Source organism: Leptopilina heterotoma, unplaced genomic scaffold, assembly GCF_015476425.1.
Source record: "Leptopilina heterotoma isolate Lh14 unplaced genomic scaffold, ASM1547642v1 Lhet_54, whole genome shotgun sequence".
Lineage (NCBI taxonomy): Eukaryota > Metazoa > Arthropoda > Insecta > Hymenoptera > Figitidae > Leptopilina > Leptopilina heterotoma.
In genome coordinates, this window is record NW_025111118.1 from 113,366 (window position 1) to 127,981 (window position 14,616).

General features: G+C 28.9%; 4 protein-coding genes across 5 annotated transcripts; 2 read left to right on the forward strand and 2 right to left on the reverse strand.

The window, feature by feature from the left end:
- Nucleotides 1-193: 193 nt before the first annotated feature.
- Nucleotides 194-2,420, reverse strand: LOC122508412 (adenylyltransferase and sulfurtransferase MOCS3). Its single transcript, XM_043621738.1, has 5 exons — nt 2,024-2,420; nt 1,701-1,914; nt 1,193-1,491; nt 616-1,071; nt 194-424 (listed from the first exon to the last, which is right to left on the reverse strand). Exons 1-5 carry the CDS (start codon nt 2,199-2,201, stop codon nt 273-275), a joined length of 1,299 nt encoding a protein of 432 aa, XP_043477673.1. The 5' UTR covers nt 2,202-2,420; the 3' UTR covers nt 194-272.
- Nucleotides 2,421-2,505: 85 nt separating this feature from the next.
- On the forward strand, nt 2,506-5,527 carry LOC122508413 (malignant T-cell-amplified sequence 1 homolog). The gene is made up of 6 exons (XM_043621739.1): nt 2,506-2,682; nt 2,773-2,925; nt 3,011-3,111; nt 3,199-3,332; nt 3,537-3,604; nt 5,385-5,527. The coding sequence occupies exons 1-6, from the start codon at nt 2,672-2,674 to the stop codon at nt 5,464-5,466; spliced, it is 549 nt and encodes a 182-aa protein (XP_043477674.1). The 5' UTR covers nt 2,506-2,671; the 3' UTR covers nt 5,467-5,527.
- Nucleotides 5,488-10,564, reverse strand: LOC122508411 (mediator of RNA polymerase II transcription subunit 12). Of its 2 annotated transcripts, none has more exons than XM_043621737.1 (10): nt 10,416-10,564; nt 9,927-10,046; nt 9,746-9,792; nt 9,551-9,631; nt 9,157-9,448; nt 8,948-9,058; nt 8,690-8,862; nt 8,448-8,549; nt 8,150-8,338; nt 5,488-7,872 (listed from the first exon to the last, which is right to left on the reverse strand). In XM_043621737.1, the coding sequence occupies exons 2-10, from the start codon at nt 9,988-9,990 to the stop codon at nt 6,244-6,246; spliced, it is 2,688 nt and encodes an 895-aa protein (XP_043477672.1). In that variant the 5' UTR covers nt 9,991-10,046; nt 10,416-10,564; the 3' UTR covers nt 5,488-6,243. The 2 variants fall into 2 exon arrangements, with proteins under 2 accessions (XP_043477672.1, XP_043477671.1); XM_043621736.1 differs by having other exon boundaries at nt 8,948-9,070.
- A 151-nt stretch (nt 10,565-10,715) lies between these two features.
- On the forward strand, nt 10,716-14,591 carry LOC122508482 (kelch-like protein 5). Its single transcript, XM_043621862.1, has 9 exons — nt 10,716-11,172; nt 11,624-11,785; nt 11,930-12,339; nt 12,477-12,663; nt 12,729-12,953; nt 13,045-13,207; nt 13,387-13,599; nt 13,725-13,896; nt 14,097-14,591. The coding sequence occupies exons 1-9, from the start codon at nt 10,941-10,943 to the stop codon at nt 14,163-14,165; spliced, it is 1,833 nt and encodes a 610-aa protein (XP_043477797.1). The 5' UTR covers nt 10,716-10,940; the 3' UTR covers nt 14,166-14,591.
- The last annotated feature ends 25 nt before the right edge of the window (nt 14,592-14,616 follow it).

The window sequence follows — 14,616 nt, forward strand, 5'->3', positions numbered from 1 at the left end:
TTTAATAAAATGCTTTGAGAGAAATAAATTATTTTCCATAACTTAAATAAAATTCTTCGATATAAAGATTACTAATATAGATTTTTATTTATTATACAGGGCGGATAGTAAAATTACTAATGTTTGAAAATAGATTAACAATTTTTATTTAACTTCGATTAATTTGTACATAAATATTTAAAAAAGTGTAGAAATATATACATGGGAAACATTTATTTTATAATATATACACCGAGTTTAAAAAAGGTTTTCTTTTTTAATATTCAAAAAACCTAATAAATAGGAAAACGTTGATCAATTTCCGTTGTCCATGCATGCAGACCTCCAATAATATCCTTGATTTTTAATTTACAATCCGGAAGTTTATTTTGTAAAATTTTAACCGCCTTTTGTGAATCATTTCCTCGTCTGCATAAAATGAAAACTGTAAAAGAATTTCAAATATAAATTATTGGAGAAAAGAAAAGAATTTTTTGATCTCTTTATATATTTAATTCATACTTTATTTTTTTATTTGTTTTTATTTTATTTTTTTTTTTATTTTTTTTTATTTTAATCTTTTTTTATTTTTGTTCATTTCATTCTTAATTTAAATACAAGTGAGAAAATACGTACCTCCCAAAGTATTAGAATCAGTTTTATCAATTTCATTTTGAATAATATTTAAACTCTTTTCTTTGTCAATAACGTTAATTGGTATATTAATCGATTTTTCTAATCGACAAATTTCAAATTCCTCGGCCGATCGAACGTCAATTAAAATATGAGACTTGGAAGACGATATCTCTCGATATTCTTCAACAGTAATTCTTTCGTTTTTCTTCAAAACTTTTAAATTTGGATTTTTATCCACTGCCTTTGCACCGCAAAATTCCTCGTAATCAATTAATTCACATTTTTCAGCAGTTTCACTGCAATAATTACAATTGGGATTCTTTTGACGTAATCGAACGTTTCGGAATGTTGTCTCCGTTCCATCGTACAACAGAAGACGACCAGAAATAACTCCTGGTAGATTTAAAATTATTTTTATAGCCTCCTGAGCTTGTAACACTCCAATTACGCCAACGACTATAAATGAATAGTTTTAAATATTATATATATTAATTATTAGCTTTTAAATAATTACTAATTATTTGGTTTTTAAATGATAATTTAAATTTAAAACAAAAAGGGAAAAAAAGGTACCAACCTGGACCGATAATTCCTCCATCGCTACAATTTGTCACAGATTCAGGGGGTGGAGGTTTCGGAAAAATGCATCTATAACAAGGTCCATTGTAATTATAGACTGTAAGTTGTCCTTCAAATTTTAACGCAGATCCTGATATTAATGGCTTTTTGCTTATAACACACGCGTCGTTTAATAAATATCTGGTTGCAACGTTATCAGTTGCATCCAATATCACATTGTAGTTTTCAATAATTTCCAAAGCATTCTCGCTTGTAATTTGAATCTTGTAAGGCGTTACTTTTACATTACTGTTATGTCTGAAAGAAGGTGACAAAATTGCTATCTCTCAAAACAATCAAATTTAGATAAATAAATATATTAATAAATAAAATAAAATGAATTAAATAAATTAAATACAATTAAATACAATGAAATAAAATAAAATAAATTCAATTCAATTAAATAAAATTAAAATAGATTATTAATTATATTATACAGATTACTAATTTTTTGTCACATTCTCTACCTGTTGAGGACAGTTTTAACTGACTCGACTTTTGGTAAACCGACATCTGAAAAGGAGAATAAAACTTGTCGATGAAGATTACTGATTTCAATTTCATCATAATCTATTATTCCAATGTGTCCAACTCCTGCACTCGCTAAATACAATGCAGCCGGACAACCAAGACCTCCAGCTCCAACAATTAAAATCGAGGCATTTTTCAAAAGTGCTTGGCCTTAAAATAAAATTCCAATTATTATTATTATTATCAATTAATAAAGAGACAATCATCAATATTATCAACATATTTTGTCTGGTAAATTTCTGAATAGTTATATACATACCTTTTACTCCAATTTCTGGTAGAAGAATTTGTCTACTGTACCTGGAAATTTCTTCATTATTTAGTCCATTATTTTGTAAAATTTCCTTTTTGCGTCTAATATCAGCGAGTTGAGTTTCCTTTTCTCTTAAAATATTCTTTAGAGATTTAATTTCTTTCAACAAATTCTTCTCTTCCATTTTCCAGTTCTTTCTCTTTATCAATAAATAGTTCACTTATAAATATCACTGCTATTTGTTGTTTTATAAATTTTCATCAATTAGTAGAGTATGAAAAATAAATATAATAATTTATGCAATACAATAAACATATAAATTATTATTTTCTAAACACCTGTTTATTTTTACCGATTTTTAACAATCAAAAGCAAAACATTGACATTTAAGGTTATGTTTTGCTCCATGTGCGTGAAGTGTGACGCGTTTTCAACGAAATGCGCCTTAATGAGAAAACGAACCGTATGTACTTGACTTTAATGTTTCTGGTTCGGCAAATAAAAACATAACCTATAAAGCACCAGTTCATCATCAATAATAGAAAATACATAAAGTTAAAATTGTTTTTCCGGCAATATTTTTATATAAAAAAGTTTTTATAATACTTTAATATCTAACTAGAATTTTCGATTTATCATTTTTTTAAGGGGAAAATGTTCAAAAAGTAAGCTCTAGACTATTTTTCTATTTAAATCCTCTATACTTACCTATATACATTAACTTTGTTTTTCTATAACAATTCTTTCTTTTTTAGATTTGATGAAAAAGATAGTGTTTCTGGAGTACAACAGCTAAAATCTTCTGTTCAGAAAGGAATTCGATCCAAATTATTGGAACTCTATCCTCATTTAGAAGGTTTCTCGGATCAAATTATTCCCAAGAAGGACTCATTCAGAATTGTAAAATGGTAATTTTTCTTGTTTAGATATTTAAAATGTTTCTCTTGATTTTTATTTTGATTAATAAAGGTTATTTGATTCTTTAAATTCTAGTCATGATCATATAGAAATAATGGTAAATGGTTCAGGAGAATTGTTATTTTTCCGTCAACGAGAAGGTCCTTGGTTACCAACTTTAAGACTCTTGCACAAATGTAAGTTAAAATTTTAATTCAATTATTAATTACAGGGTTTTTTTTTAAATTTAAATATATTAAAGAGAAGAATTTTAAATTGTTTAGATCCTTTCTTTCTTCCAAAGCAACAAGTGGACAAGGGAGCAATTCGCTTTGTTCTCAGTGGAGCAAACATTATGTGTCCTGGTCTAACTTCAAAAGGTGCACAAATGACACCAGTTCCAAAAGGAACGGTGGTTGTATCCTTTTAATTCAAACTAAATTTTATTGTTCTTCTATTGTTTTGCTTTTACCTAGAAATTTGAGTTTTGTCTTCTCTATTCTTATTTAATTAGAAACTTATTCAATATTACCAGTTTTTAAATTCTAATTTTTAAATATTGGGGAATCTGTTTTCGTAATGAAATTTTAAAATAATATTGCTCCTTAATTTTAAAAAATAGGCAGTAATGGCTGAGGGCAAACAGCATGCTCTTGCTGTTGGAATTACCACATTATCAACTGAAGACATGTAAGATAATTTAATTTCATGAGTTAAATTATTTTTAATTTATATTTTTTTATATTTATTATAATTTGTAAATTATTATTATTTTTAATTATCAATTTCTATATTAATACTCGTTGCATTTCGGTAGTTTGTTCGCAGTTTGAAATTGTTCGCTTTTTTGTTACCTAACTTTATAAATAATTTTTCTTTTCAAATTTTTTGAATTTTGAAATTAATATTTGCAAATAAAAAGATTTTTATAAGGAAGTTTATGTAAATTTTTAAAGAGTAATTGGATTTCGAAAATAATTCGATTATTTTAAAGAATTTCTTTGAATTTTTTTGCAAATAATGTAGTTTTTTAAATAATTCTAATTCAAAATTTTGAAAGTAATTAAATTTTATGAAGAATTGCTTTCAAGTTTTTAAAATAATCCTCCTTATTAATAATTGTAATTAAAAATTTGATTATTGAATTTTATGAAAATTTAGAGGAAATAATTGAATTCTTCTCAGAATTTTATTACAATTTTTTTAAACATTTTAATTCATTCGAGGAATTTTATTAAAACATTTTAAATAATTGAATTTTTTCGAAGCATTTTTTTAATTTTCTGAATATAATCAATTTTGTTAATAATTCTAATTAATAATTTTATTATTAAACATTATTAAAATTATTGATTGAATTTTGTTTTAAAAATCGCGTTTCTTAGTAATTGTATTTAAAAATTTTAATCTTGGATTTTATTACAATTTTCAGGAAATAATTGAATTCTTCTTAGAATTTTATTACAATTTTTTTAAATAATTGAATTCATTCAAAGAAATTTTATTAAAATATTTAAAATAATTGAATTCTTTTGAAGTAATTTTTTAATTTTCTGAATATAATCGATTTTGTTAATAATTCTAATTAATAATTTTATTATTAAATACTATTAAAATTATTGATTGAAATTTTTTTAAAAATCGTTTTTGTTAATAATTGTATTTAAAAATTTCAATATTGGATTATATTACAATTTTCAGGAAATAACTAAATTCTTCTTAGAATTTTATTCCAATTTTTTTTCAAATAATTGAATTCATTCGAGGAATTTTATAAAAATATTGAAAATAATTGAATTTTCTCGAAGTATTTTTTTAATTTTCTGAATATAATCGATTTTGTTAATAATTATAATTAATAATTTTATTATGTATTAAATTTTATTGAAATTTTTTAAAAAAATCTTATTTGTTAATAATTGCATTAGAAAATTTGAATATTGGATTTTATTACAATTTTTAGGAAATAATTAAATACTTAGAATTTTATTACAATATTTTAAATAATTGAATGTTTCCAAAAATTTTATTAAAATTGTACTGAACATATTTGAATTCAAGGAAAGAAATATATTGTTTATGAAAATAATTGCATTCTTGTGAAGAATCCATTAAAATTTTTGAGAAATTTAATTAAAATTGTATTGAATATAATTGAATTTTCATAAACAATTTCTTCAAAACTTGAATAATTGAATTTTATTATTTATAAAAATAATTGAATTGTTGCAAAGAATTTTATTATCTACAATTTTTTAAATTAATAAATAATAATATTAATTAATTATTATGTAGCTAATAAGTGAATTTTTTCCAATTTTAAATCCGAAATTATTCAAAAATTGAAGTTAATATTTAATTAAAAATTTATTAATTTGCATAATAATAATAGTAAATAATAATAAATGAAATATTACGGTTTATAAATAAATATTATATTAATATTTCTAATTATCATAATAAATTGCAGAGCCAAAGTTAATAAAGGAGTAGGCGTCGAAAATTGTCACTATCTAAACGATGGACTTTGGCAAATGAAGGCTGTGAAGTAAATGAATTTGTACTACCGAAAATTTCAGAAGATTAATAAAATTTTTTTATTTTGAAATTGTATCCTCATATTCTTATTTTTTAAACACATCATTTTTTTTATGCGAAAACATGTTTTTATAGATTACACACAGATTGTTAGAATTAGTTTTCTTATATTATAATAATAATAAAAAAAAGAAAACTAAATTTCATTCCACTTTTTATTCCATTCAAAGAGAAACAATAATCATTCAAGAGTTATCGTCAAAATAAATTTCATCATCATTAATTTCATTACAATGTTTCACAAACGTTGCGTTACTTAATCAAATACAAAAAAAAGTGATAAGAATTTTTATCACAAAATTAAAATTATTTATTAAAAATTAATGGAAGTTTGAAAGCAAAAATTGAAAACAAAAACCCAGCAGAAAATCTTTATATACCCAATATACTTTTTTTTTTAAATCTATACATTTAATTTTCTAGATTATTGATAGTTGAATTTTCGTCTCACAATGCAAACAAAAAAATCTCGAAAACTGATTTCAATTCAGACATGAGGATTTTGATTTAAAAGAAATCAAAATGATTTAAAATTTTTCTTCGCTTGTAAATATCTTTATTTTGGAATTACTGAAAATGATTTGTCATTATTATTTAATATTAATTATTATTGAAAAAAAATGAATCGATTATTTAAAAATTTTCAATTTTTGTTTCATGTCCAAAATTGAGATAATTTTTACAATTCGAACTATTAAAAAAATGCAATAGAGAAAGAAAATTGAAGCAATTTAAGAATTAGATTTACCGTCCGATTGTCCATCGCCGGGACCATCGGGTGGAATTGGTCTTTCATTATCATTGTGCATTGGACCTGAATAATTGGGATTTCCACCATCGGCGTTTGGTCCTGAAGCATTGCTCATTGCTGGATTGTTGGCGGCACTGCTGTCGGCGACACCGTGAGACGATTGAGGATGATAGGGACTGTGAGGATGGTGTGGACGTCCCATGGCGTGCGAAGGATATTGGGAGTAGGGTTGATGATAGTAAGGATGAGGATATTGAGGATAGGGTTGATGATAGGGCTGTTGTTGCGAGTAGCCGTAGGAAGGATGCGGTGGTCTGGGTGCAAGAGGAACATTCTGTGCCTGTTGACCACCGGGAGGATATTGTTGTCCGTATGGTTGATTCGGGGGAATCATGGGTCCGGCGTGAGGTGTTGAGGGCGCGCCTGCAGTGGAAATAACTGGAGGCGCTCCTTGAGGACCAGGTGGATGAGGTGGCATGGAGTGATTTGGAATTAGTCCTGGTGGTTGATGTGGAGGATGTTGCATTGATGATGGAGGAGGGGGAGTGGGTGTGGGAGGAGCTGGAGCGGTTGTTGTTGTGACGGGTTGCTGAGGTGGTAGTGGTTGCATTTGTTGTGGTGGTGGTTGCGGTGGGAGAGATTGCTGGGGTGCTGGAGGAACCTGCTGCTGGGATGTTTGTTGAGATGGTATTTGTTGTTGTGGTTGCTGCGGTGGTTGTTGTGGAGGCAGCGATTGTTGAATCTGTTGAGACGATTGTGACTGTTGCATTTGCTGAGGTGGTTGTTGTTGTTGCTGCTGCTGCTGTATTTGTTGGGATTGCATCTGTTGTTGTTGTTGTTGCATCTGCTGCGGTGATGGTTGCTGTTGCATTTGCGATGGTTGTTGGGGCATTTGCTGCGATGGTTGTTGTTGTTGCTGCAATTGCTGTGGTGGTGGTTGTTGTTGCATCTGCTGTGGTGGCGGCGGTTGTTGCTGCATTTGTTGCGGTGTTGGCGGTTGTTGTTGCATTTGTGGTGATTGCTGTTGCATCTGCGGTGTTTGTTGTTGTATCTGCGGTGATTGTTGTTGCATCTGTGACGATGGTTGTTGCATTTGTGACGATGGTTGTTGTATTTGTGATGCTTGTTGCATCTGTGATGATGGTTGTTGTATTTGTGATGGTTGTTGCATCTGTGATGATGCTTGTTGCATCTGTGACGATGGTTGTTGCATCTGCGGTGATGCTTGTTGCATCTGCGGTGACGGTTGTTGCATCTGCGATGACGGTTGCTGCATCTGAGGTGATGGTTGCTGCATTTGCGGTGATGGTTGTTGCTGCATTGCTTGAGGTGGTTGTAATTGATGCGGTTGCTGTTGCTGATGAGGCGGAACCATTTGTGCCTGATTTTGTGGTGGCATATGGCCTTGAGGATGTGAATTGGGATGAGTCATTTGTGATGGTTGCTGAAGTGTTTGAACCATGGGAGCAATTGGAAAACTTGATTGTGAAGTTGGTTGCGTATTCATTTCAGTTTTTACTTCCATGTATGGTGGCGATGGTGTGCCTTTCTTTCGCTCCGATTTTTCAGACTCAACACTCTTCTTGTCCGTTGATTCATTTTCAGTTTGCTGCAATAATTTTCGCTTTGCTCTAAATTTATATTTAGTAAAGTTCTTATTTACGTGTATATATGTATATAATTTTATACACAATGATATTTACATTTTTAATAATTAATAATGAATTAAAAAAATATATTTATTTTTGAATTTTCCCAGAATTAATATTAATTAATTAATTAATATTAATAATATTAAAAGTGTATAAAATTATATACCCATATATGTGAGAAAAGTTGATGGTATTTTTGAATGTAGAAGAATAAGGAATAAGGAACAAGCTTACATCTACTGTAGATTCTTCAGCTACAGTTGCCGGTGTCGGTGTGGGAGTTGAAGTTGGCGTTGATTCACTAGATGCTGGATCACCGGATCGATTCTCTTCTGTACCTTTTAATCGATCACGTCGAAGGAGATCATATTGTCGTTCCACCATTTTGTTGAATGCTTCCTCATCCACCGCAGGTTTGCAATGCTGAAGGAATAAATTTTTAGAAATATTAAAAACTCAAAATTCTAACTAAATATTCGCTTTTAAATAAAATCAAATTTAAATTTCTGAAGAAAATAAATTTAGTAATAACCCTTTTTAGTTCCTCTTGAAACACCTCACTTGCTTCAATGAATTTTCTCTTTTTTGCCTCGTACTTTTCCTCAATTTGTTGAAGTTCTGCTTCCAACTTTTTCTGAAGTAAATAAAATTTCATTAGTATAAAATTACCACTTTTCCTTGACCAATTCTACTTTCTCTGATTTTTCCCTGAATTACTTGATATGTGACAATCCTTTATTAGTATTAATTAGCATTAGAATAAATTTATGTCACCTGATGCATTGTGAGCGATTGAACTTGTCGACGAAGAACTTGCATTCGATGAGTAGTGACAACGGATCGCACATCGGGGACCACAGTGTCACTAAAAATTTCGTTGATAAGTCGATGATTACGGGTGTAGCGAGAGTAAGCCACATGCTTCACCGTGTATCCGTCATCTTGATCTGTAAAATATTTTTTAATTTTTAAAACTACTATTGTATAAATTCAATAACTATTTATTTCAAATAGATTTTCGAAACCACTGACCATCTTCATCTTCAGCTGGTAGAATATCAATTCGTCTATCCTGAGCTGCTTGACTTTTACTGCTTCCAGAAGAGCGATCATGACTTTCGCGATCATCATTGTTCTGCTGCGCTGCACACAATGCTGACATAATAAAAAATGTAACTTAAAAATCCCTTAATCTTCTTTGTATGATTATAATATTCTAATACCGCATAAATGATAATTACCAGATTTTCCACGATTCTTAGCTGCAATATAAGCTAAATAAGCTGAAGAATTGTGATAAGTTTTCAAACTCTTTTCGTATTCAACTTTTTCTATTTCATATTCTTCGATGAATTCTGTCTTTCCAACTTCTGGCAATTCTCTCCACATTTGTCCGATAATTTTTCCTATTTCCCATAATTTTAACTCGGGATGTTGAGCTTTTACTTGATCCCATACTTTTCTGCTGTATCTCATGTAGGGCATAAGTGGTTTCTCTGGAGGTTTCGGCGGTTTAGGAGTCCTTGAGTCGGCCTGTTTGGAAATATTATTTTAAGTATTTTTCTTAACTTTTCTTTTCTTCTTCAAATTATTTGTTTTTTTTGCAATTTTTGTGTTTAATTTTAAAATACTTACAGCCGTATTTTTTCCGACTTTCTGAGGAGTAAAACCTGGATGTCCATGAGGTGTTTGAATAAAAGGACTCTGTGCATCTTTCTATAAAATAAAAATGTTATTCAAAAATGCATTCTCCTAGTTATTTTTTTTGTCAAATACAGTATTTTTAAATATAGAATTTATCATTTTCCAAACAAGAATTAAGAAACTTACACTTGAATTTGAACTGCTGCTTGTTCCACCAGAAGCACGAACTCGTTCTGTAAGTTAATGAAAAAAATATTAGAGGGAAAATTCAATATTAACAATATTCGATATAGAGGAATTTTCATAAGCAGTTTCAGTCAATAATCTTTCTACTTTATGATGAAGTATTTATAAAAAATGTACATACGATTCGTGGAAACAATGGTAGGCGTAGTCATTGACACTTGTTTATAATTCGCTGGTAAAGCCATTATGAAAAGTTAATGGAACTTTTCAGTCTAATGAGATTTACCAATTACATCAATCTCTGAAATAGTAATTTAACAATTAAATTTCTAATTCGTAAAATAAAACGCTAGCGAAAATAAAAACACTTATAAAAGTATAGGAATAATTATCTTATATAGCCTTAATAAGTAAGGTTAGAGTGAATCTTGAAAGTTTTAGCATCAAAAATTGTCAAAAAATAGACTCCTAAACTATGAAATAAAGTGAATTTTCATAAACGTAATTATTTTAAAATCTGACAATTATAAAAGTAATTGAAAATACAAAATTTCAATAATTTTTTTTTAAAGCGTCAGGACATCGTCTATAGACAGAGGGGCGGATTGATTTTCTAACAAATAAAGTACTTCTTAAAATAATAATTCTAGAACGAAAATGTAATACTCACGAAGATTGTAACTTTTCACACTATATTTTTTTTTGTGAACTATATTTAAGCACAATTTTTCTTTTACATTATATTTTAGACGATAGAAATTTAACGCTTAAATATGAAGCGAACACATTGACATTAATATGTGTGAGCGGCATTATGTGAAGTTCACACTGCATTGACGTAACCTTAACAATAGTCCACATGAAACTACAAAGATCAATATTTTCCAAACAGGTAATAAATTCAAATAGAATGTTTTGATTGGATAGAAATTCTCCTGCTGTTTTTTGTCCATTTAAAACATCGGTCATTGACACTTGTCTGCTTCTTTTGTTTACATCGAAACTGTCAAAATGAAAGGCGTCGAAAGGCAATTTTCGTGCAGAGAACAAAGAACCAGTGCATTTAGCCATTGTCTCAACAATACAACATTTTAAACGAAGACAATAATTTACTCTATACAAGTTTTTACGTCAATTTAAAATAATTAGTACTGTTGTCAAGTGGAATTTCGAGTTTTTTTTCATTAATATCACAATGTCAGGGAAGCCTTCTTCCCTGACAATGAACTCAATTAAAGGAGAATCTGAATTACGTTTTCTTCAAAAAGATGCCTCTGTAAGTGAATGCAGTATTTCCAGTATTGCCTCAACATTATCGGTATCACAAGATGAAAATTTTCGTGTATCAAAGCATGCGGAAAATAGTCTCAAAATTATGGAAGAGTATCTTCAGAAACAACAACTTTGTGATGTTACTCTCATAGCTGGTGGGTATTTTTTTTCCTTTTTTAGAATATTAAAAATTAGCAAATGTTACACAAAAGAATTCAATTATTTTATTAATTAGTAAAATCTTTGCTAAAACTCAATTATTTTCAATAAAATTTCACGAAAGAATTCAATTTTTTTTTAACTTTATAATAAAACCTTTGCAACCATTCAATTATTTTTATAAATAGTAGAATTCTTTGCTAAAATTAAATTATTTTCTAAAATTGTAATAAATTCTTCGAAACAATTGAATTATTTTTTTTCAATTCCTTGCAAAAATGCAATCATTTTTAATACAATTTTAATAAAAAATTTCATGAAGGAATTCTATTTAAAAAAAATTTTTAATAATATTTTTCGAAAAAAATTATTAATATTAATATAGAATGTTGAGTTTCAGTATTGAAATTATTTTAATTAATTTTATTATTATATTTTTATTTAAAGGTGGAAAGCGTTTTAATGCACATCGTTTAGTTTTGAGTGCAGGTTCGGAATATTTTGCAGCTATGTTTACGAGTTCAATGAGAGAATCTACTCACAATGAAATTGAATTGAAAGGAGTTGACGGCGATGCTTTATGGGCTTTAGTTCGCTATTGTTATACTGGTAATAATTTTCGTTCTTTTCGAATTTTTCCTTTTTTTTTAAGAATGTAAAAACTTTTTAAAAATAACCAAATTTTTTTGAAATGTTAATGAAATTATCAATTTTAGAAAAATAGAATAATTGATAAAAAATTTAATTTTTCAGGTTGTATAGAATTACGAGAAGAAAGTGTTGAAACTCTTCTAGCTACAGCTTGTCTACTTCAATTAAGTCCAGTAGTTGAGGCTTGTTGTCAATTTTTAATTAAACAACTACATCCGAGTAATTGTTTAGGTATTCGAGTTTTTGCCGAGACTCAAGGATGCACTCATCTTTTGAGTGTTGCTCACGCTTATACTACTGAACATTTTATGGAAGTAATGAGAAATCAAGAATTTCTCATGCTATCGGTGAATGAAGTGGCGAAATTATTCGAATCAGATGATCTCAATGTACCGTCCGAGGAAACGATTTTTCAAGCTCTTATGACTTGGCTGGATCACGATCCAATTGATAGAAGAAAAGATGCAAGTAGATTGCTGGCTTTAGTGAAATTACCACTGTTATCACCAGCTGTGAGTAAATTCCAATTATTTCAAATTTTCTCTATAAAAAATGTAATCCTTATTTTTACTTTTTGAATTTTTACACTATTTCTTTTATTCTTTTTATAGCAACTATTTCTAATTGGCAAATTTTACTATTTTTACAGTTCATTGCAGATCATATAGAGAGTAATGAAATATTCAGAGATCAACGTTCTCAGGATTTGGTAATGGAAGCATTGAAATATCATCTTTTGCCTGAACGAAGACCATTACTTCAATCGGGACGAACTAGACCTAGAAAAGCGACTGTTGGTCTATTATTAGCAGTGGGCGGAATGGATGCAAATAAAGGTTCTAAAAACTCAAACATTTTTTTTTTCTAAATAGAAAAAATATTCTATTATTATTGTTTTTAGGTTCAACCACAATAGATTCATTTTCATTGCGTGAAAATGCGTGGCGATGTTTGGCAAGTATGGGAGGAAGGCGTCTTCAATTTGGCGCTGCGATAATTGACAAAAAACTTATTGTCGCCGGAGGTCGTGATGGATTGAAGACATTAAATACTGTTGAATGCTTTGACTTTGCAACTCAAACATGGAGCGTATTACCTGCCATGACAATTCATAGACATGGTCTTGGTAATGTTTTATTTTAATTTTAGAATCAATCACGAATCATATAGACTTTTGAGAAGTAGTTAATTATTTACAAATTTTATTTTTATTGCAGGTGTTGCCGTTTTGGGAGGGCCTTTATATGCTGTCGGTGGACACGACGGATGGAGTTTTTTGTCAACCGTAGAGAGATGGGATCCAACCACACGTCAATGGAGTTACGTTTCACAAATGTCATCTCCACGATCTACAGTTGGCGTTGCAGTATTAAATGACAAGTAGAAAATAAATTCTTTTCTTTACTATAATTTTTCTATATACTATAATTACTTCTTATCTTTACTATATTTTTTTTCTTTTTATATTTTAATTTTTCTGTTCTTTTCTATCATTAATTATTTTCTTTTACTACATATTTAAATTTACTCTATTTAATTCTTTTTTTTTCACTATTTAGATTGTACGCAGTTGGGGGAAGAGATAATTGCTCCTGTTTAAGCACCGTCGAGTGTTACGATCCCCATACAAATAAATGGACATCTTGCGCTCCAATGTCAAAGAGAAGAGGAGGCGTTGGTGTTGGCGTTGTGAATGGCTATCTTTATGCACTTGGTGGGCACGATGCACCAGTTACTAATCCAAATACCAGCAGATTTGATTGCGTTGAAAGGTATTGTAATTATTTGCAATGAAACTATTCCCTTGATTACAAATATGAAATATTTTCTAATAATTTCAAATATGTACAATCGTTTCGATTTTCGATTTCAATTTTTCAAAATATTCTGAATGTAGATATGATCCTAAGACCGATACGTGGACAATGGTCGCACCAATGAGCGTACCTAGAGATGCTGTTGGAGTCTGTGTTCTCGGTGATCGCCTTTTGGCAGTAGGTGGCTACGATGGTCAACAATATCTTACATTAGTCGAGGCTTATGATCCTCACCTCAATGAATGGCATCAGGTAATAAAATTCAAACTCGAAGAAATAATAAATAAAGTCTATTTATACTTTTATTAAATTATATTTCTATAATTTAGATTTTATTAACTAAGTTAATAAATTTAAAATTATAAGTATTTTATATAATTTAAATTTTACTGAATTTTATTTGTACAATTTATATTTTACTGAAGTATCTAATATTAAAAAATTACTTCTAGGTTGCCTCTTTAAAAACGGGTCGTGCAGGTCCTTGTGTCGTTATAAAGAATGAATTGCAGCAATTTTAATCATTTTTTGCACTTGTAATTTCTCTTTATTTTCCCCAGTGCAAATTGACTGTTGTTTTTATTTATGAAAATTTAATATTTCTTTAGACATTTTTTTTTAATTAACAGGCACTCAATTTTTATTTAGATTGTCTGTTTTGTCAATAAGTAGAAAAGTTAGTACAACTAACATTTTTGTATTAGTATTATGATTTGCATAATTAATTCAAATTTTACAAGACATCGTTTTTTGTTAATTTAAGATTGTCACCTGGTAATGATAATTAATTAGTGATATACACTTTAACGAATGATATTATTGTACATGAAATTACGTCAAAATGACTATTTTAACATGTACTCATAGTTTTTATACCACTGCGAACAACTTTTGTATTTTTAATCAATTTGATTAAAATGATCTTTTTGTAATCGATTATAAAAAAAGTGTTTATTTCTTTTAAAAGTTAAC